The sequence below is a fragment of the Microtus ochrogaster genome, chromosome 7 (genome assembly GCF_000317375.1).
Source record: "Microtus ochrogaster isolate Prairie Vole_2 chromosome 7, MicOch1.0, whole genome shotgun sequence".
NCBI classification, from domain to species: domain Eukaryota; kingdom Metazoa; phylum Chordata; class Mammalia; order Rodentia; family Cricetidae; genus Microtus; species Microtus ochrogaster.
Window position 1 is genome coordinate 5,053,737 of NC_022014.1, and position 22,134 is coordinate 5,075,870.

At 40.8% G+C, this 22,134-nt stretch overlaps 1 protein-coding gene across 2 annotated transcripts in view; it reads right to left on the minus strand.

The window, feature by feature from the left end:
• Window positions 1–22,134, minus strand: part of Crebbp (CREB binding protein) — a 146,635-nt gene that overhangs the window by 24,660 nt on the left and 99,841 nt on the right. For both annotated transcript variants that reach the window (XM_005349241.2, XM_005349242.3), the window contains 13 exons: window positions 20,553–20,655; window positions 19,805–19,951; window positions 19,045–19,162; window positions 18,235–18,406; window positions 17,766–17,810; window positions 15,862–15,986; window positions 15,014–15,202; window positions 13,278–13,691; window positions 11,131–11,310; window positions 9,973–10,162; window positions 3,273–3,391; window positions 2,233–2,472; window positions 1,739–1,827 (listed from right to left, as the gene is read on the minus strand). In XM_005349241.2, coding sequence (XP_005349298.1) covers window positions 1,739–1,827; window positions 2,233–2,472; window positions 3,273–3,391; window positions 9,973–10,162; window positions 11,131–11,310; window positions 13,278–13,691; window positions 15,014–15,202; window positions 15,862–15,986; window positions 17,766–17,810; window positions 18,235–18,406; window positions 19,045–19,162; window positions 19,805–19,951; window positions 20,553–20,655 — 2,131 coding nt within the window. The remainder of the gene's footprint in view (window positions 1–1,738; window positions 1,828–2,232; window positions 2,473–3,272; window positions 3,392–9,972; window positions 10,163–11,130; window positions 11,311–13,277; window positions 13,692–15,013; window positions 15,203–15,861; window positions 15,987–17,765; window positions 17,811–18,234; window positions 18,407–19,044; window positions 19,163–19,804; window positions 19,952–20,552; window positions 20,656–22,134) is intronic.

Consider the following 22,134-nt stretch of genomic DNA (forward strand, 5'->3'; position numbering starts at 1 on the left):
GACCCTGGGAAGGGTCATCAGAGCTGGAGAATTATAGACTGATCACACAAGATTTAGGAGTTTTTCTTATTTGATTATTTTAAAATTTTATTTATTTATTTGTATGCACATGTGTGCATGTGAAGATCAGAGAGCAACTTAGGAGAGTCCATAATCTCCTTCTACCATGTAGGCACAGGGATCAAACTCTGGTCATCAAGTTTGACAACAAATGCCCTACACCAATAAGCTGCCTTGTCAGCCATCAAATTCTTTTTTTTTTTTAAACAGCAATTGTATAGGAGCTATCATGAAGATAGTTACATTTTCTTTTATAATTACAAGTACAACTCCAAAAAATATACTTAAGAAAAAAAATTCCAAATTTGTCAAACCTATGTATAAGTATCTTTGTATAAGTCAACAGTCCTTTTTTGTTATGGCCCAAATAAGCGAGAGTCTAAATATCCAAAGAGCCAAACCATGATGTAAATGTTCAAGCCCCAAGATGGAGAACAAATGCAAAAAAGTTCCTTATTGGTCACATAGAGGGTCCCATTGCTGGTTTACAAAGTGCAGTCAACAGTACTGACTTCAGTGTAAGTCACAGCTTGTTCTTTAAGGCACGAAGTCTTAACAAGGCAACAAGAGGTCTCATAATACAACTGACAGAAAGGAATTTCACTTCATCTTAGCAAAAAAGCACATTAGCATTAAGGAATTTAATTTTCAAAATAAGCTTCAAACTACAGAGGTTATTTGTATATCATCATCATTCATTGTCCCTCTACATAAGAGTCTAACTACCTTAACATTCCAAAGGGATGCCAACTATTTTCCAGGCAGGCTTACCACTCTCAAAGACAGTTGCATCTAAAACAAAGTAGTTTTTAAAACAAATAAAAACAAAACAACCACCAGGGTCTCGCTGTGCTCCCACTGGTCTCAGGAGAGCTAGTCTTGAATTCATTAAGGGACACTAGTCCTCACGTTGCAGTGTTAGCAAAGAGTACCCTGGTGTTCTTTTTCAAAAAACAAAGCAAAAGCAAAAACAAAAACAAACAAATACCCTTACAAGTCTACCAGACCCAGCAAGGCCAAATGATGTAGGTATGTATTTTCTGTAGAATAAATCCAACTTCCTATATTCTGAATATCATAAAAGTCATTTCAGGCTTTTCCAAGTTTAGTCTTAACTTTGGCCTCTTGGCTACCGTTTTGTATTTCAAGTAATTACTAGTGAGCTTAGCTCACAATAACATTAAATTTTTTACTATAAATGTATGGGTTTTCCCCCCGCTTGAGACAGGATCTCTCTACTTAACCCTGGCTGCCTGGAACCCACTCTGTAGGCTAGGCTGGCCTCGAAATCACAGAGATCTGCCTGCCTCTGCCTTCAAGTGCTGGGATTAAAGGTCTGAGCCCCCATGTTCAGCAAATGTATGCTTTAAAATAAGGGGACCAAAGGACACAGAAACTGTAGCTTTTTTTTTTTTTTTTTTTTTTTTTTGGTTTTTCGAGACATGGTTTCTCTGTGGCTTTGGAGCCTGTCCTGGAACTAGCTCTGTAGACCAGGCTGCCTCTGCCTCCCGAGTGCTGGGATAAAAGGCGTGCGCCACCATCACCCGGTGAAATTGTACCATTTTTTTAAATAGGAATTTCAGGAAATATGTAACACATTCAGGCTATGACAAAATGCACAATCCTCGTCTTAACACCTTCCTTTATTTTGGAATGCAGGGATCTACATGATGCTTACCTATTCTGATAGCTGTAGTAGGCTGCATCACGAGGAATTGTACACAGCTGCTTCCCATAACAGCACAAAGTCTGTGGGGAAAACTCATACTGCAAAAACAAAGAGAAAATACTAAACATATATCCCACTTACCATCCCCAAGTATCTAGCATGCTATGGAGTCACACCCAACTAGTAAGTTACTAACTAGAACATGAGGTAATATTCTACCAATGTTCATAGCTGTTTCAGGACATTTTTTACTTTTAATATGACAGAATTGGCATATCTCTGGTTTCAGATATTACAGACAGATACAATGGCCAAAGGACACTGAGAGAGATCTGCCAGTGAGTACCTCTCACTTTGACCATGATATCACATCAACAAGGCAACTGTTATGAAGACTGCAATATACCCTAGAGCTCCCAAGCACATGTTTATGGTCAGAATCTTAGTGTAACACCATCTTGGTTGGATTAACCAGAAAAATTTCTTTTCCAGAAATACTATACCTTTCGTCCACAGCAATATCCAAGAGACTGCATAACAGGGTCGATTTCTTGCTCAAAGACCTCTGCGAGTTTACTGCAAAATTTATACACCCGGGATGTCTTACGATTATATAGCCACGCATTGTTGAACATAAGCCAGACATCGTCCACATACTGCCAGGGTTCTTGGTACTGCCCTGTATCCAGCTTCCGTTTGATGGTAGAAAGGTCCATAGGATTCTTCACAATATCAAAATAATCCTAAAAAATAAAGTCAACCTCATGAGTGAATCCCCCAAAGTTTAACAATAAAAAAATCAGTCTATTCCCAAGAGTAAAAAATGAAGTGAAAAGAAGATAACCGCAAATATTCCTGATTTGACTCGCTAATATGGCGACTGATAATGTGTGTGTGTGTGACTAAATTACTGCAAAGGCAAAGCTAAAGCAAACAATAAGGGGATTATTAGAACACAATTTTAATGAAAATGAGGGGTTTAATTTGCTGAATAAAAATAGTAAACAAAGCCAGGCGATGGAGGAGCACGCCTTTAATCCCAGCACTTGGGAGGCAGAGGTAGGCGGATCTCTGTGAGTTCGAGACCAGCCTGGTCTACAAGAGCTGCTAGTTCCAGGACAGGCTCCAAAACTACAGAGAAACCCTGTCTCGAAAAACCAAAAAATAAAAAAAAAAAAAAAGGTAAACAAATGCATCAGAAAATGCATACTTCTACAGAAACAAAATGCAATTTAATGATTAACACAAACACTAATTTTGAAAAAGCACATGGCCTTCCAAGTCTCCCAAGGATATCAAATAGGGATTGATTTGTATATCATAGTTGGCATTTTTATTCTTTAGGCCAATTCTTGTAGACAAACTGTACACAAAGCCTCTAATATAAAGGGGCTCTGTGCTAAAGCAAGTGGGTTTCAGAACAGTAAATGCTTCTGACCCATCAACAGCTGACAGAGATTTTTATATGAGGGGCAAAATCCTCAAAGCAATTATTTTACTTAATTTTAAGAGATGAAGCAATAGATACTCAATGTTAACTTACTGGGATTCCTAAGAGCTGGGGATCTACAGGCTGCCGAAAAGGTAAAGACTCTGGGTCCTGTCTGTAGAGTGCTTCTAGAGTTGGCATAAGTGCCTGGCGTAGCTCTTCAGGTTTAAAGACTAGAGGGAGAAAAACATTGGGAAGATAAATCACATAATGGGCACTCAGATACATCCATCATCACATTCAAACTACAAGCCTAGTGGCTTCTACTTCCCACCCACAATTCTTTCTGAGCACTCTGACATTTTATTCATCACTGGAGGAATTCTTGAACTAGAGGCCTAGGTTGGGGTTTCTGAACATAGTAAAGTGTGGCCTTTAAATCTGACACTCAGACCATGAGACAAAATAGAGCATTGGAGGAGTTTGTTTCAACAAAAATTCCCAATCTTCAAATACTGCTGCAACAGAAAACGAAGCTAATTTCTACTTCTGCTTCCCTGACCAAGCTAGGCAGTAAATAAAGCCATTTCATTGCTGGGACCTTTTGTGAATTCTCTGGTGATGCTCTTCTATGTTTGGCTCAGTTAAATTCAACTCACTTGAAATATACCTCTACTGCACCCCCATACACAAATGTAAACAATAAACTACAAAAATAGAAAGTCTCTGAAAGTTCATGGTGTTTCTTTAACATCTGTCAGTGCGTACTGCTCTCCTCTCTTAGCCATCACATTTCCCACCCATTCTGTTGTTACTATTGTCCTATAATTCCAATGCTCAGGAAGGCAAGGCAAAAAAGGACTGCTTTCAGTTCCAGGCCAGCGTGGGCTATGGGAGCGAGACCCTATCTCAAAGTAAGTCAGTCAGACAGCCAAAAATAAACAATTAAAAATACGTAAATACGCCGGGTGGTGGTGTACCCTTTAAACCCAGCACTGGGGAGGCAGAGGCAGGTGGATCTCTGTGAGTTCAAGGCCAGCCTGGTCTACAAGAGCTAGTTCCAGGACAGGAACCAAAATGCTATGGAGAAACCCTGTCTAAAAAAAAATACATAAATAAACCTGGGCGGTAGTGGCGCATACCTTTAATCCCAGCATTCAGGAGGCAGAGGCAGGCAGATCTCTGTGAGTTCGAGATCAGCCTGAGCTAGTTCCTGGGCAGGCTTCAAAGCTACAGAGAAACCTTGCCTTGAAAACCAAATAAGTAAACAAATAAGCAAGCAAACAAACAAACAAATAGGCTCCCAAATACCTTCAAGATAGGACAGTCATTAGATGATAGAACACACCCTACTCTAGTCCTCAAGGAGTAGGTTAGTATGTTATAAAACTTGGCATTTCCTCCACAAAGGAAATGAACAGAAAAATGTATGTTGAAGCAGTTCTGGTGGCTGATGTTGTGAGTGATCCAAACTTTATGGGTTTTTTGTTTGTTTGTTTTGTATTTTTCTGGCTGTGATGTCGAATGTCTTTAATCCCAGCACTTGGGAGATAGAAGCAAACTGATCTCTGTGAGTTCAGGACAGCTTGGTCTACACAGTGAGTTTCAAGCCAGGTCATACCAGCCAAGAATACATAAAAGTTTCAGTTGGGTCATTGTGAGTGTGTGTGTGTGTGTGTGTGTGTTGTCATTTCTGATTGGGGATTCTAACTTGTCAAATTCTGGGAATTTATCTGATCATTTTTTTCCACACAAAAGGTTAAAGGTTAACAGAGAAATTCAACTTAACACCCTCAGTTTAGGCATGTAAACACATGCCCCAAGGTTCTTCATAATTTATCCTTATCAGAGCAGGGTCAGTCCAGGTATCCTGTGTTATCTTGTGACAGACACTGCCTCTTTTGCAGGACACCAGGCTGCTCTTGTCCTTGTACTACTGGCTCAAGGTCAAGATGAACAGAGAAGACTCATTATAACATCTCCAGCACCTAGTAACATAAAGGTCCACTCAAGACATGCTCCAGTAACCTTGTAAATAATGAACATTCTTGCTTTCTTTCTGCTAACTTCATTCTTCTTTTATAAAACAGTTACAAAGGAGCACCTGGTTTTTGTTTTTTTTTTGTGGATGTGAGGTGGGGGTGGGGTAATGTGTTTTTGTGTTTTTATCTTCTGAGACAGGGGCTTAGTATATATAGGCTAGAAATTTACTACATAGCCCAGGTTGATTTTGAACTCATTATTCTACAGCCCCAGTCTCCCAAGTGCTAGGATTATAGGTTTATGCCATCATGCCTAACTCTATCCAGTATCCAGAGTAATGTGGTTATCCTAGTTTCATGTGTATATAGTGGTGGTAGTGTGTGCACACGTGCAGAATGTGGGAGGCCCAAAGCTGACACTCTTTCTTCAGTGTTCTTCACCTTATTCAAGTCAAGGTCCTGACGCAAACTTAGAACTTGTAAGAATAGCTAATCTAACTAGTTGGCTAGCTTGTTCCAAGGACCCCTTGTCTCTTCTACTTCCTGAGTACTAGAATAACAAGCAAGTCAATACACCTACCTGTCCCTTAAGTGGAATCTGCGAGTGTTGAACTCTAGTCCCCATGCTTGCTGCTTGTACATCAAATACTGCTAAGCAACTTTCTCAGCCCCTTAAATAATTCTTTATTAGAAAACATCTAACCAAAAGCTTTTTCGTTCCAATAGATAAGAGGTTGACAAATTACTATGAAAATTACTACTTTCCATGAGTCAGGGTCTCAAAATGGCCTTTAACCTTTTATAATGACCAGGAAAAGTATATTTTATGATAAATTAAAATGAAAAGAAATTAAAGTTTGAGTTCAAAAAATAAAGCTTTTATGGGCACATAGCCATTTTCACTTATTTGCATATCATCTGCTGCTGTCTTTGAGGCAGTCAGTTTTAACAGAGACCTTATAAAGCCTGAAATACTATCTAGCCTGTCAAAGAAAAGGCCTGCTAATAGGTGGGTCTTGACAGGACAAGCTCTATTTCCTGCATTTGGGAGACAGGGGTGGCAGGGCATACTGAGCTACACAGGGAGACTTTATCTAAAAAGTTTGCTCATGCTGGGTGTGGTAGTGCTGTGGGTCAATGGTTTGTGCCCTGTCAATTGTATTTTAATAAAATGCTGATTGTCCAGTAGTCAGGCAGGAAGTATAGGCAGGACAACCAGACAGGAAGTAGAGGCGGGTCAATGAGAACAGGAGAATTCTGGAAAGAAGGAAGTCTGCAGTCTTGACCTAGCCTCAGAGGAAGCAAGATGTGACTGCCTCGCCAAATAAGGTACTAAGCCTTGTGGCTAACATAGACAAGAATGGACTACTATTAAGTTATAATAGTTAATAATAGGACAACCAGTTTAAAACTAATGTAGACTTCTGTGTGATTTCTTTGGGACTTAACGTCTGTGGGAACCGGGCAAGACAGAAAACCTCAGTCAATATGGCAGCACATGCCTTTAACCCCAGTACTCAGAAGGCAGAGATAAGTGAATCTCTGTAAATCTGCTAGTATTACATAGGGAGACCCCATCTCAAAAAAAAAAAAAAAAAAAAAACCAAACAAAAAAAAACAAAAAAACAAAACTGCTTACAGGATAATGAGATAGCTTACTAGGTAAAGCCACTTGCTGCCAAGCCTGACAAACTGAGCTTAATCTGTGGGATGGACCTGTATGATGCAAAGAATCAACTCCTACAAGTTTTGCTCTGACTTCCACTTACCCATATGTGTCGTGTGTGGGCACCCTCATGCTCTCAAAAAAAAAAAAAAAAGCAATTTTAGGGGATAAAGAGGAAGCTTAGTGGTAAGAGCACTTGCTGCTCTCTTCCTGGGGACTGGAGTTTAGTTCCCATCACCATGTTGAGTAGCTCACAACCACCTGTAACTTCAGCTCCAGGGGATCCTTCCATCTACTAGACACTGTAGACATACACAGATACACAGTCTTAAAGAAAAGGTCTGCTCACTCTCACTCTTCTCCCCAGTGGTAAGTAAAGTGTCTGAATGTGTGTCACTCTGTTTAATTTGTCAATTAAAGCCTATGCTAAATAAAGTATTTTCAAATTCCTATCTTTACCATGCTTGTGTAATATGACTCCATAAGGAAAGAGACGTCGGTAACTATATCAGAATCAAGTTCCCTATGACTAATTAGCTGGTGTGGCACAGAATGTTATTACACTTTGCAAGCATCATAAGCTTCGTTCAGTAAGAATGGTAAACTATACACAATTCTCAAGTGTGTGGCTTATAACACCCATGCAGCCCAATATGTAGTACTGGAGATTCAACAAAGTAGTTTTACACAAACTGAACAACTCAGTTTACTAATCAGTGAAGAATGTCCTAGCACTGTTCTAGGTCTCTCTGGGGTCTCTGAGATCCAAATGACCCCTAACACAGAAACACACTATGTTAGTAGTGGCACTGAGGAGGCAATGAGTGGGAGGTTCTTCCAGTCTTTGTGGCCACACTACTCTGAGGAAAAAGAATGCGAGCCAACACAGTACATCCTTGATGAGGTAGTAGCATCAATGCTCTCGATAAATCTCATCTTCCCACATGTGCTGCCACTCTGTAATACAACAGGAGGTCACGCTGTGGAGCAGCAGCCTTGGGAACCAGCAGCCTTGGGAACCAGCAGCAGGGTCAGCACAGGGGATGACAGCAGGAACTGCTTCTCTCCCCTTAAGACAGAGAACTTACAAGGGTGATAAATACAAAGCTGTCACTTGTTACTCAGCTGGGCGGTGGTGGCGCAGGCCTTTAATTCCAGCACGAGGGGTGGGGGTGAGGGCAGAGACAGGGGGATCTCTGTGAGTTCCGGGCCAGCCTGGTCTACAAGAGCTAGTTCCAGGACAAGCACCAAAGCTACAGAGAAGCTTGAAAAACAAAACAAAACAAACAAACAAACAAAAACCAAAGCTGTTACTCAGTTCTTGTCTGTGGCAAAGTTTTGTCCCAAAAAAAATCAACTAAGTGAGCCAGTTACTTCAAGGACAAATGACAATATTTGTGGCCAATGGTAAAATCTGGCCTTCATCAAAAATGTTTTGGAAAACTTTTGCTACATGAACTTGCTATTTTTCAAAGTTTTTAAGATTTGTTTTATGAAACTGACAGTGATACTGGAAACTGTGAGTCTTTGGAGGAGGGGGTTGATACAGCATCAAGTATGTCAGCACTTAGAAAATGCTCATAACTCAATGACCTAGTACCTTGCAGTTGACCAAAGGATGACATTAACTCACCCTCAAGAGTTTTTGCTTGTTGAATTTTGAGGTATCTGTCAGAGCAGAGTACTCCTAGTTACCTGAAAGAGCCATGAAGAACTCCTCACCCAGTTCAAACAATACCATCTCAACAGAGTGTAGGGCAGACTTCAATAGTCAAATTCAGTCACTGTAACACTCTTCAAAACATTGCAGGATCACAAAATAATGTCACTTTCTTACAATTTTTTTTTGGGAAGATAATTTTTGTAAAAATGTGTTCATTGAGGTTAGCAATATCACGGGTAGTGATATCCCATTCTTGGGATGGGAGTGGGGTAAATGTTACCATTAACAGACATTAATTTAAATGAATTAAATATTTTTATTTTCCTCAGTTTTACTTCTTCAAAGGATAAGCAATGACAAGATAGTCCAACATAATCAAAAACCCACTATACAAGGAATTCCCTTCCCATGTGGAGCTTTACTGCCTCAGTCACCTACATTCTCTGCACTTTCTCAACTTCCAAGGTCAAGCAAGGGTCACTTGACAATCTTCAAGCATCCTACTGTTTCTTACCGTGGACACATCTCCAGTGGAGTACACTCAATTTCTACTTGCCCTGAGCTAACCTCATACATTTGGAGCTTTACATATTCCCATGCTAGGCCAAGTCACAGCAGCTAGACAGCCCCTTACTCCTCTCCATCAGCACAAATCTCTAATTCGCAAACATATGTGCTGAAAGCACAACACACGGACAGTAATCATTTGCCTCAAATGAGAGCATTTTTGTCCAACAGCTCTTTATATCTGCCTCTGCAGAGCCTACAACCCTTAGCTTGTTCAACAATCCAGAACAACATCTCATCTCAGAAGACAGCCATAGCCTGTTATTGTTATTTTTCTCTTACATATGTGTGGGGGTGGGGGTGGGTATGCAGTACTTGAGTGTGTACAGGCGTGTATACCTCTGCATGCATTCATGGAGGCCAGGGGGACAACTGGAGTCCTGCCTTATTCCTTTAAAAAGTCTCTTACTAAACCTGGAGTTGCGGGGCTCTGGTGGCGCACGCCTATTTTAATCCCAGCACCCAGATTGAAAGCTGTGGTGGGAAAATGATTACAGAGGCAGAGGCAGAGGCAGGCGGATCTCTGTGAGTTTGAGGCCAGCCTGGTCTACAGAGTAAGTTCCATAACAGGCTCCAAAGCTACAGAGAAACCCTATCTCGAAAAACCAAAACCAACCAACCAACCAAACAACAACAACAACAAAAAAAAACCCTGGAGTTATGCTGGTGGTTGGCAAGCCCCAGCTTCTCAAGTCTCTGCCTCCCACAGTGCACACCCAGCATTTTATAGGATTGCTAGGATCCCAACTCTGGTCCTCATGTTTGTCCAGCATACTGAATTTCTCCAGTCCCTGCTGTCTCCATTCTCAGAAGTAAAACTTAGAGAATGACAGGCAAAGAGCATAAAAGGAAATTTGTAATCATTTTCCCACCAGAGCTTTCAATCTTTGGTGTGGAAGCACAGCATAGTCTTAAGTTATAGAAAATGTGACCTACTTTTTTTGCGTGGCTGGGAAGGGGATGTTGACTGTGAGGCTGTGCCATTAGCACTGTTCTCTTCTTCCTCTTTAGCTTCTACTTTTACTTCGGGTTTCTTTTCTTCTACTTCCATTGGTTCTGGTTTCTGCTCTGTTGTGTCTGTTTCTTCTTTTACTTGGGAAGATCCTTGTAAGTCCTCTTCCAACATCTTGAGAAAAATAGAGCCACAGAAGATAGATAACTGTCAGACCCCATAACCTAGTCTATTTCTACTCTTAAGTCTCTTTGCATACGCATACATGGGTTTGCTAAGAGTTCTTTTGGTTAAAGGTACACGTCCATTTTTTTTTCTTGTTAAGGAAAGGAACAAAATACCCCATGTCCACTGAATCACTTCATACAGCACTGATACAATCATAGTTCTAATTAAAATGTTTTCAATATAAAAGTAAGCTTGTAGCCGGGCAATGGTTGCGCACGCCTTTAATCCCAGCATTCAGGAGGCAGAGGCAGGCAGACCTTTATGGGTTCAAGGCCAGCCTGGTCTACAAGAGTTTCAGGACAATCAGTACCACACAGAGAAACCTTATCTCCAAATACCAAAAAAAAAAAAAAAAAGGAGGGGGGGAGGGTATGTTTATATGCTCAGTGAAATACTGATACATCTAGTTGGGAAGTAAAAGTATCTTGGAAAACTGGAACAAGGATCAAAACCCCATGCTCTGAGATAAAGAGTGTGATATGAGACTTGGACTAATTGGGAAACCTTTGTCCCACTTGAGGGACACTTCCCACATCAGGTGGGACACTGCCTGCCATAACGAAATATTAGTGTACTGATGAAAGAATTGTTCATCTTTTGAGGAAAATCAAGTATCAAAAGTTTTATTTGCAATTTCCTGATTTTTAAAAAACTGAGCAGTTCAAACAAAACCACAAATTCACAGGCTAGATTCAGCTCTTGGCTCCCAGATTTCAATTTCTTCCATAAGTTAGTAAACAAATATATCACCCCCTTCTACAAAACTAGAATTGAATGAAGAACATCACCAAAAAGACTTCTAGAAAACGCCAACATTTAAAATGAATATCCAAACATCATGGTAGGTTCTGAGGATATATAGGTAAAGCTACCACACACAAGCCATGTATTGCCACCTGGGGAACAACATGTACCTCAGACCTAGGTTCCCCCTTGGATTCACCAGGATCAGGCTCAGCATCATCCGTCTGAACTTCTGTCTTTATTTCCTGCATGGGAACTTCAGGTCCTGGCTGCTGGGAACTGGTTTCAGCACTGGTCACAGAGGAGGGAGTGGGGACCCTATTATCAATGCTGGCTGCTGCCTGAGAAAGCTGCAAAGATAATAATCATTCATCGCTGTAAAGCAGACCACATTAATCCCTTCAGCTCCTGCCCTTTCAACCCCAGCTTTCTTTTTAGTATTTCTCTATACAACCTAAGCACCTAGTAGGACCACTAAAGAACAGAAGCTCTTGGAAGGCACTCTAGAGGAAGTCACTGCCAGAAACATGATTTACTTCTTACCAAAAATGAAGAGCCAGGAGAATAGTTTTCTAAATTCTAACATAAAATTATTTTCTCTTCGTTTTCTACTGGATTATTTGACCATTATTTCCCTTCATTAGCATTCAGGCTCATGATAAACACTTAAGTAGTTATGAGGAGATTGAGAACTAACGGCCTATGTGAAGCAGAATATCCAATAAGCCTGTGTTAACACAGGACAATGATGGTGTTGGAGTAAACAAATATTCCATGGCCATGTAACAGACTTTACACAATAAAGTACCACATAAACTAATAAAGGAGATAGAAAGAAATCTCTTTAGAGGGCACAGGATGCAATCAGTGGCAGAGTGCTTGCCTCATGCCCTGGTCTGAAGGTAGGAAACAACTTAAGAGACAAAATGTAGTGTCAGAGAAAGTATATGTCCTTTTGGAGAAAGAAAAATAATAATGTCATCTTTGGAATTGTCATTTGATTAATTCTGTCATTCTATAAATATTCTGAATATCCCAGAATGGAATTAACATAAATCCGAGAGGAGGGGAATCTATAGACTAGACTCAAAAGAAAACGATACTAAGATTTCTGTATTTCTAGAAAGGCACTTGGCTAGGCACTGGCCAGCAGTCCTGGGATGATGCAGGGAACATCTCCCATCCTTCCAAAGTCACCTACAGAAAAGAACGGGCTGGTTAGAGCCATAGAAGGTACAAGCCTTCAAGCTGTTGTTTCAGTATGAGTAAGAAAATGATGGAGGAGGGTCATTTGTCTATGTGTTACTTTCATTGGCTAATAAAAAAACTGCCTTGGCTTTTGATAGGACAGCAGCTTAGATAGGTGGAGTAGACAGAACAGAATGCTGGGAGAAAGAAGGCAGTGAAGCAGCCGCCATGGAGCCAGCCGCCAGGTCAGACATGCTGAATCTTTCCCAGTAAGCCACCACCTCGTGGTGCTACACAGATTACTAAATATGGGTTAAAGCAAGATGTGAGAATTAGCCAATAAGAGGCTGAAACTAACGGGCCAGGCAGTGTTTAAAGGAATACAATTTGTGTGTTGATATTTCCAGGGTAAAGCTAGCTGTGCGGAATCCGAGCAGGATGAAAAACAGGCCTGCTCAGCTCATCACTACAAGAAAAGTCTTCCATTCTGAAAGAAGGCTGATGAGTCAGGTTAGAGAACCTGTAGTTTGGAGCTTGGCATGTTTACCAAACCCATGAATCTAAGCACAAAAACTATTAAAACCTAAATGATATTAATCTACAACAGAAAACAGGGAAAATAATTGTTGTACATACAGTTCAATTTGTCTTTACTGTGATATACCAATGACTATTAATTTCTGTAAAGTACTTCAACCAAGGGTAATTCTAAGCCAGGCCTTCCTTTAGGGCCAATAGTAAGAACAAAGCACAATTTATTACAGTTCCATCAGGAACACACACACTTTTTAGCATCAGAGCAAAATGCCACAGCATCCTGATAGGGTATTCTTTCCTTCCTTCCTTCCTTCCTTCCTTCCTTCCTTCCTTCCTTCCTTCCTTCCTTCCTTCCTTCCTTTCTCTTCCATCATCATCATCATCATCATCATCATCATCATCATCATCATCATCATCATCATCATCATCATCATCATCATCATCATCGATAGGTCTTACTTTGTGGCTCTAGCTAGTTTCATGCTCAGAATTGCCTCCCTACCTCTGCCTCTTGAGTGCCTGAGAGAACATTGTTATGGGAAAGTATTCTCTAAGAGTTTAGCTTGATAATGACAGACTGAAAGAGGCTCACCGGTGTGCCAGGAGGCTGAGTGTGCACAGGTGTTGGCTGCTGCTGTGATGACTGAGGGGTAGCAACAGATGGTGGCTGCACTGGGGTTTGAGGCTGTGGAGTCACCTGGGCCTGTGCTGCTGCCTGGACTGTAGGGGTACTCTGTGTTTGGGCAGCACTGGGTACTGAGCCAGGAGTTGGAGTAGGAGTCTGCCCAGATGACACAGGAGTGGATGGCTGAGTGGGAGCTGCTGGCTGGGGAGGTGTCATCCCAGGTGGCGTAGGATGTTGGAGAGAGGGCATGCCAGCAGCTGTGGAAGCAGGAGGTGGAGTTGGGTGCAAAGGTGACTGTGTCACTGGTGGGCAGGGCAGCTGGCTGGCCTGGGGAGCCAACATGTTCAGAGGGTTAGGAAGAGCACCACCAGGCACCTGGCTCTAAAAGAAACAGAGAGTATATGTTAAAAGTACGTTACCCAATTGAAAACATCAGAGACTTGAAAAAGAAAATGTAATCAGTTTCTTAATTAGTTCTGCTAGTTTCATGGGGTTGTTTCACTTGTACAAATTCACAGACTAAACATTTATAGCATACACCGTACCATGTAATAAAGTTCACACTCAACTGCTTCTCATACTCTGAGTTGTACAACTACAATATCTAGCTACAATATTCATGGCTTAGACAGGTGATTACTCAGCTTACTGACTTCATGTTTTGTCACATCAACTTGTAACTTGGACCACAGAAAAAAAGTGGGATTTTTCTTTTGGGGGGAGCTGAAACACTGGATCATGTGAGTACAGTGGTTTTCAACTGTGGAGACACTAGAGAATTGTTGACCTTTCAAAAAAAAAAGAAAAAGAAAGAATCAACATCACACAGAAGTTTGGCCTAGGCACCCAGAACAGTTTCACAGGATGACAACCACAACCAGGCAAATACTGAAGTGCTGCCTATAACTACTTGTACACCATAAAAGCAGACCTAAAGAGTTAAGAACATACTTATGTTTACTATCTGGCTTTTTATAGAAAAGGTCTACTGTTGGTCATTGTGGCATATGGCTGAGAAAGGAAGACTTCAGTCTGAGCTGCATGGGGAGACTGTAGGAAGAAGGGGAATTGGTTTCCCAACCTCTGTTCTAAAGAAATGATAGAGAAATTAATCATTATGGAGTAAATCTAACTCATTCAATATTAGCTCATTGTCTAAAAAGACATGAATCTTATATTTTGGGGAAGATTTGACCTATTTTAAATACTTTGTATGTAGCTGACATTTGATACACAACAATTAACCAAAGCAGTAAAATGAATGGAAAAGGAGTATCTTCAGCTTTAAATGAATAACTGAAACATACTCAATGAGGAGAGTGCCATTCTCAATGATCCTGCTAGCCTGACACCCCAACAGAGGCAGCACACAAACTGAGTCACTAAGAGGAAATTCACCCTTCTTCAAGTACCAGCATTTCTCAGGGTGACATGTTAATCTTAGATCTCTAAAATATACAAAGAGGAACCAAAATCCAAAGATCAAAACATAAAGCATAAGCAAAAAAACAAAACAAAAAACCCAATCATTTTATTTTTTGTGTGAAGTTCACCTAGAGAGAGCTCCAAAATTAAAAATTACAGGACAAAGTGGAGAACAATGAAGAGATATATATTCTAGAACTCTAACTTCCATAAAATAAAAGTAAGACAGGATCTTGTCACAGAGGCTGGGGCTGTCCAGGTTCCCACACTGAATGTACCTGTGAAACGCCTGTCTGGGCTGCTGGCTGCCCCATACTGACACTGTTCACACTCATTGCCCCACTGGATGATGGGAACTGGTTCTGTGGCAGAAATTGGTTCTGAGTGGGTGCCTGGGCCATCATGTTGTTGGCGTGGGTGCTCATCATGTTTGGAGGCTGAGGCATCCGGGAAGGAGAAATGGCCATCTATAAAATAAGAATCAGGAGTGCTACAGTACAGAAGAGGTAGGACAGAGTCTTCAAGATATACAGTGCAATGGAGAACCAAAAGCCTTACAAATCTAGTACATTTTGGTCTTAAGGGCCAGTACTTGCCAAGGACTCCCTCATTCCTAGGCACTTTTCTACACCTTCTTAAGCTATCTCTTAAGTAAGCCAATGTTCAACTGTCTCCTGAATAGCAATCAGTGGCATACTATAATTTAGAATTCTATCATGCCTTTAATTAGTTAAAGTTGTTTCAGGTCAAGCTCAAGTCAACTGACACTGACAACAGGAGCTATTGGATGCCTGTTCCACCCTTTACATTAATTCCTACAGATTTTTTATTCCATTAAAAAAAATTAGTAAAGCTGGGCGATGGTGGTGCACGCCTTTAATCCCAGCACCAGGCTCCAAAGCCACAGAGAAACCCTGTCTAGAAAAACCAAAAAAAAAAAAAAAAAGTAGCAGTCAAATAATTCTCATTGCAGCAACAGTTTTGTTTGCTTGTTTAAGAGAAATAAAGGAAATAAAACACAGCTCAAATTCAAAGGAATAAACACCCTAGAATCCTCAGTTAATAATGGGAAATCCCTGCTCAGAGAACATTACACCAAGCAAAGACTAAGAAGAGAAGCACTTACACCTGGAACTGAGGCCATGCTGTTCATTGGAACAGAGTGGTTCATGGGGGAGGCTGCACGAGGTCCCATTGGTGCTTGTGGCAACTGGACGTTTCCCAAGGACATTGGGTTAAATGAATTCAACCCTGGAAACAGTTATGATAGTTCATTAATAAAAGCATCCACAAGAAAAGAAATATATTTATCAAGTACATTCTAAGACAGAACACATGGATAATAGACAACAGAGTGGAACTCACAAGCAAATCAGAACAGACAGTAGACATGAGGAAAGGTTAGAACAAACCAGATCTAATGTGCACGAAGTATGGAAGAACAAAGCAGACAAGGAGGTCTTGTGAAGGAATGAGGTTGCTCCATCTACACAGGAGATATTTCCTAGGACTACCTAAGTGTACCTTCACTTAACAACCCTAGCAGCAATTTAGTCCAGGCTTCAAAGCTTCTTGGCTAGGTTGATATTGTTAGAATCTGTGCTAAGACTCAAAATACCACCTCAATACTCCAAGTACCTTCAGTAGGAAGTGCCAAGGGCTACCCTAAGTCTCCATCTGTTTGCAGAAACACACCGATGACAAAGACTTCATTGGGATGTATCTTCAGATAACAGAGACTAATCCTATTAATTTTCTACAAAACTATGCAAATTGTGGGCTCAAAATAAATCCCAGTGTAAGTGGTTATTCTGCCATACACTGTAATCTAACAGAATCCCTCAGTAAGTTTTTGAGAGGTCTTGCCTTGCCATTGCCACAAGAGAATCTCCTTATCCCTGCAGTGACTGTCCAAAACTTCCACCCTCAAATGGCCAAATTCAAACAAGGCCCAAGAGGACTTATCAGGCACCTCTCCATGACAATTTTGTGCAGATACTAAAAAACAGCTCTGAAAGAAATCTGCATTTGCGCAGAGCGGTGGTGGTGCACACCTTTAATCCCAGCACTTGAGAGGCAGGGGCAGGCAGATCTTATGAGTTCGAGGCCAGCCTGGTCTACAAGAGCTAGTTCCAGGACAGGCTCCAAAGCCACAGAGAAACCATCAGGAAAGGCTGGTAAGTACTGACCCAGAGAATGTCTCTTACCATCTTGTCTGTGGCTTCCTATCTAAATCAATGCCCATATACCTATAAGCATTCAGCTACACTGCTATGGCTCAATTTCTCAACCACTTGACTTCCTCCACCCCTCAAATCCAACCCAAACAAGCTCTTGGCGAGTTTATTTAGTGTCTGTTTCAGTATGCAGTAACACTGTCACAAATTCAAATCACTTACCCATCCCTCTCAAACTGCTCTGTATACTGCAATGCCTTTCTTTACCACTTGGATGATGTCCCCAGTTCATTTAACAATCTGAAGCAATACCCTGGCTGTTCAGGTCTCAGTATATCAAGAGCTTTTGAAAAGCTTACAAATGCCCCGCAGTCCTGATGCCTACTCCAACTTCCCATAGTAATGCTGAACTGAGCCATGAGTAGTGATAGACAGCTATCACTACTCTAGTGAGGCACGGAGCTCTGCATTTAGCCTCCTGTGGCTGATAACTTGCCAGCTTCAATGCTGATGGCCTAGAGTAGTACTGTACCTTCTCAGTCCCCCAGAGGTGCTTGTCACAGATAGGCTCACAGACTCTCCTGATGAATATTCAGAAAGGCCTTTTCCTTCCTATTGTTTCTTTTATTTAATTTCCTAATAAAATCTCTCCTGGAGGGGGGTTGTTGTTGGTCAAAACCCTATTCTTGGCCTCTTTGGAAAACTCTAATTTCCAAATTTTTAAAAACAAGAGACTCACATTCTTATCAGAAAGAAAGAATAAAAAGAGTAAAAAAGAATACAAAAGGGAAAATGGGGGGATTTGTTGACATTGAAAATTAAACTAAAACATGGTTGACAAATAGTTAAATACCTTGAGAAACCTGCATGCGATTCACTTGCAGAGGCAAGGGCCCATCTATAAGGGGAAAAATTTTGAATTAATTAAAAAAAAAAGAAAATATATACACAAGTCTAAAAAAGAACTTGCCAGCACACCCTTTAAAAAGCCTCCCCATGCCAGGCAGTGATAGCACATGCACTCAGGAGGCAGAGGCAGGTGGATCTCCAAGTTTGAGGCCAGTCTGGTCTACAAAGTTAGTTCCAGGACAGCCAGGGCTACACAGAGCAACCTTGTTTCAAAAAACCAAAAACGAATAAAACAAAGCAAAGCATTCCCATGATGGAAGCTCAATGTCCTCACAGGACACAGCTATACAAAAAGCTTCCCAAGTGCAAACTTTTGGAGATCATAACTACGCACTCTTAGAAATATACCCCAAAGATTAAAGGAAAACTAAGCAAGCAGGATAAGAGCTGGTAGAAAGAAAAATAGTCCTTACTTGGAGGTCTCACAGACTGGGCTGGTGGGATCACAGGGGGCTGAGCCCCCGGAGCTGGCAATGCTGGCTGGTTTCCCAAGATGCCTTGCTTATGTAAACGTGACCTCCGTTTTTCTTCTAGTTCTTTTTGTATTTTATAGATTTTCTCTGCTAATAAATGATAGTACTCATCCTAAAAGGAATAATATTCAATGTTAAGGAATCAAAAAATCTAAGAACCATTCATTTGTTTTGTATATCCCAACAGAAAATGAACTCTTCATTCACTGATTCATTTATTCACACATTCACATGTTTGCTGCTGGGGATCAAACTCAGGGCCTCGGTGTACTAAGCAGTTACTACACCAGTAAGTACATTTTAAGTGCATTAACAGAGGCCTGGCACATCTGATAAACCAAAGAATCACTTTTGTCTCTAAATTCCTAGTGTTGCCAGATTAACCCTTAATTTCCTCTTTATTGAACTAGTGACTTTACTGGACACATCAAATTGAAGGTGCAAAATACTGTTATTTATTTTTTTCTGCACAACTGAAGCTTTCTCTTGGGTATCCAGACATTAGCAGTAACTTACTACAAGAATTCTAAAGAATACCCACTGTGAAAAAAGATGACCCAGGTACACACTTTATTTTATGCATCCTTTGTCCTCCTAAGAGACTGCAGGGATCTCATCCTTACTGGGACATGTCTCAAGGTCCTCAGGATAAGGAGTCTCCTAGAGCACACAGATTCTCCTAATTCTGGATAACTAACTAGACAAATACCACTTCCTACCTACAGGCTCAACAACTGTTTCACAACTTACCCTACTATTAGCAGACTCATACATGTCTCCCTCCACTTTCTTAGCATAGGCGACCAGGTTCTCCATGCGGCGATCCTTCAGAGCTGCAGGGTCAGGAGTTGGGAAGATGGCTTGGACACTGAAAGGACAATATACTCTATCAACTTGCTTTCAAGGTGGTCACAGGAAAACTCTCTATGCCTTGTGCATGAATATGGAAAACAATATTAACCTTTAATCTATACACCAAACACAAATATGTGCTATATTAAGAAAAATATGATTCTAAACCCCTATTTAGCAACTATTCATTATAAGCAGAACAAAATTAGGAAGAATCCAGTTGTTCATTCACTTCACTTCAACTTAGGTAGCTTGAAACATTAACTTTCTGTATGTTAAATAACTATATGGTGATAACATATACACTCACCCTCATCAGTAAACCTCCAAACCCAAATTCCCCCAAGTTGTAGGGAACTCTATAACTAGTCTCAGTCATTGAACACACCTGAGCTCAAAACCAAAGAAGATAGGCAGGTCACATCTCTATGCTCTCTGATGCCACTATTCAATGGGGCCAGAGTCGGGGAAATTCAGCCTTCCTAGGTCTCTTAACAGTGGTGGCTTTCTGAAACAAGCATGGACCCTCAGCAGCTATGAGCTATAAACTGGGATTGAACATGCAAATGAAAAACAAAATCAAACATCTATACACCCACAAAGACTCAACAATATCCTCAGTCACAAAATGTGAATTTGACTGATGAGGGTTACGTACAGTTTATGTACTAGATGGCTCCGCAGGTCCTGAGTCACATGTTCATGCCAGCCTTTTCGAACACCAGTGCTGGAAGGAGGTGCTGCTGTCGGTATCGTGCTGAGGCTTCCAATGTTACCAGAGTTTGAGCCATCATTCATCAGTGGACTAGAGAGGGAAATAACAACACTTCATCCAGCTACTCACGTGAGTCAATGAAATGCAGCCCATCTTCTTCAACAATATATGACTTAAAAGTTTAAGAGAGACGTAAAATATATCTACCAGAATTCAAATTGTTTCTGTTTTACATTCATCATTTTAAAAGAAAGATAGGCTAGAGAGATGGTTCTGCTGTTAAGAGGGCTTGTTTTGCCTTCAGAGGACCAGACTTCAGTTTCCAACACCCACACTAAAACAGCTCACAACTGCTAGTCACTCTAGTTCAAGAGAATCCAACACCCTCTTTTGGCCCTTGACAATTTCCATTTAATCAACAGGACATGGTGTAAGAAGAGAACCAACTCCTAGAAGTTGTCCCGACCCTCACACTGTGCACTGCAACATGAGTGTTCACACATACATGCACATAAATGTAATTCTCTCACTTACTCAGACACAATTTTAAAAAACTGGTTAAAGAAGCCAAAATCCATTCCCACCGTCTCAGTAAGCGATTTCTCTGCCACATACCGAGTTTTATGTAACCCCCACCCATTCTATGCCCACTTGTTCTGCAGATACAAGCTATCTGAATCTTCAGTCTTACTTGGTGGCCCCCAAGGAAGTTGGAAGAGCTGATTCTGAGATCAAGTTTGGTGGTTGCTGATCTGTTGTTATTCCTCCCGCTGGAATACTCATTGGGTTGTTTCCTTTCAAGACAAAGGAAAATGAAATCAATGCTGACATTATATACACAATTCCAAGTTCCTATAATGAATAAGCAAGTGACCACATAAAGAACTCATATGAAGGATACCAAGGTAAGGCAAGACAGAAACTCAGAAAGCTGTATTTTTCGTTAGTGGTGACTAACTTCAACAAATTCCACTGTCACTGTCAATTCCTTCCTATTTTTACTCTACGGTCTAAATAAAATGTGACTGGTATTGTTCTCTTTTTTAATGGTTGCTACTTTTTATGCTATGGCTATCCTAGTCAGCAACTGCAATTCTGCTTCTACCAGCAGCAGCCAGGCTGCAAAAGCTACAAACAAGAGGAAATTATGTTCTCTCAGGCACCGACCCTTTCAAAGTTACTAAGAGAACTTAACTGAATCTCTGTCCTGCTAAAGACCTCAAGATTCAAAGAATCCTGCTTTCCAGAGAGACTGAGTGGCAAGCAGTTCACCTAGCTCATCCCTTATGTCTCCCAAGAAGTCCTTGTGCTTTTTCTCGCCCCTCCTTATACACCCTTCTTCACCTGGCTCCTGACTGCAGGCGAATTTTATTTAATCAAACACATACTTTATATCATTAAACAAATGTTCCAGAGCATAAACAAACATAACACACCTTAAAATAATATTCTACAACAGTATAGAGGCACACTAGTATCCTAAATGTACTCTATGGCTGCAGAGCAATGATCATTACTCATTTGCAGTCTTCCAATTTTTCTTTTTCATTACTGGCAAATTCTCAACAACTACACTAACTTGCCTGGCACATACCTGTGTGTTGGGGTTGTCAGAAAGCAAACTTACAAAATCTAAGTTTAGGGGGAAAATAGAGAAAGGCCAGTTTGTCTATAATCTTCATATTAAAGAAAATGATGCAACTCAGTGAGAATAGAATTCCCAAAGTATACTATCAATAATGAGGCGAGTAGATATAATTTGGATATCAGGGTTTCAACACATTCTCCCAGCCATTATTAATTGATAATCATTTTGGTGTTTTTCCAAAAAATAACATGGGTGGTTTTAATTGGTCCATCTCTTAATCTCTCTCAGCATTAGGGATATCAAATTTGGGGCCTCATGTATACTAAACAAGTGATTTACTACTGAGCTACATCCCTAGCCTTTAACTCGTCATTTTTTAATGACTCACTAGTGCCACCAACTACAACTTCACTGATAGCACTATCCACACTGTGAACAGCGGCAGTTAAAAGAACAGAGAAAAAAGGTTAACTGATGGAAGCTGCTGAGTGTCCACTGCTAACTAGCTTGATTCTACATGGTCACTTCCAATGATGGGAAGACCACAAACAGAAAGACGTAGCAAAACCGTATGTAGCCCTTAAACAAGTGGTATACTTAAAGAGTCTACACAGGTTAGATTCTCCAATATAAGCCACAAGGATGACCTTTATAAACTGTCAAGACAAAGTGGTACACACAAAGC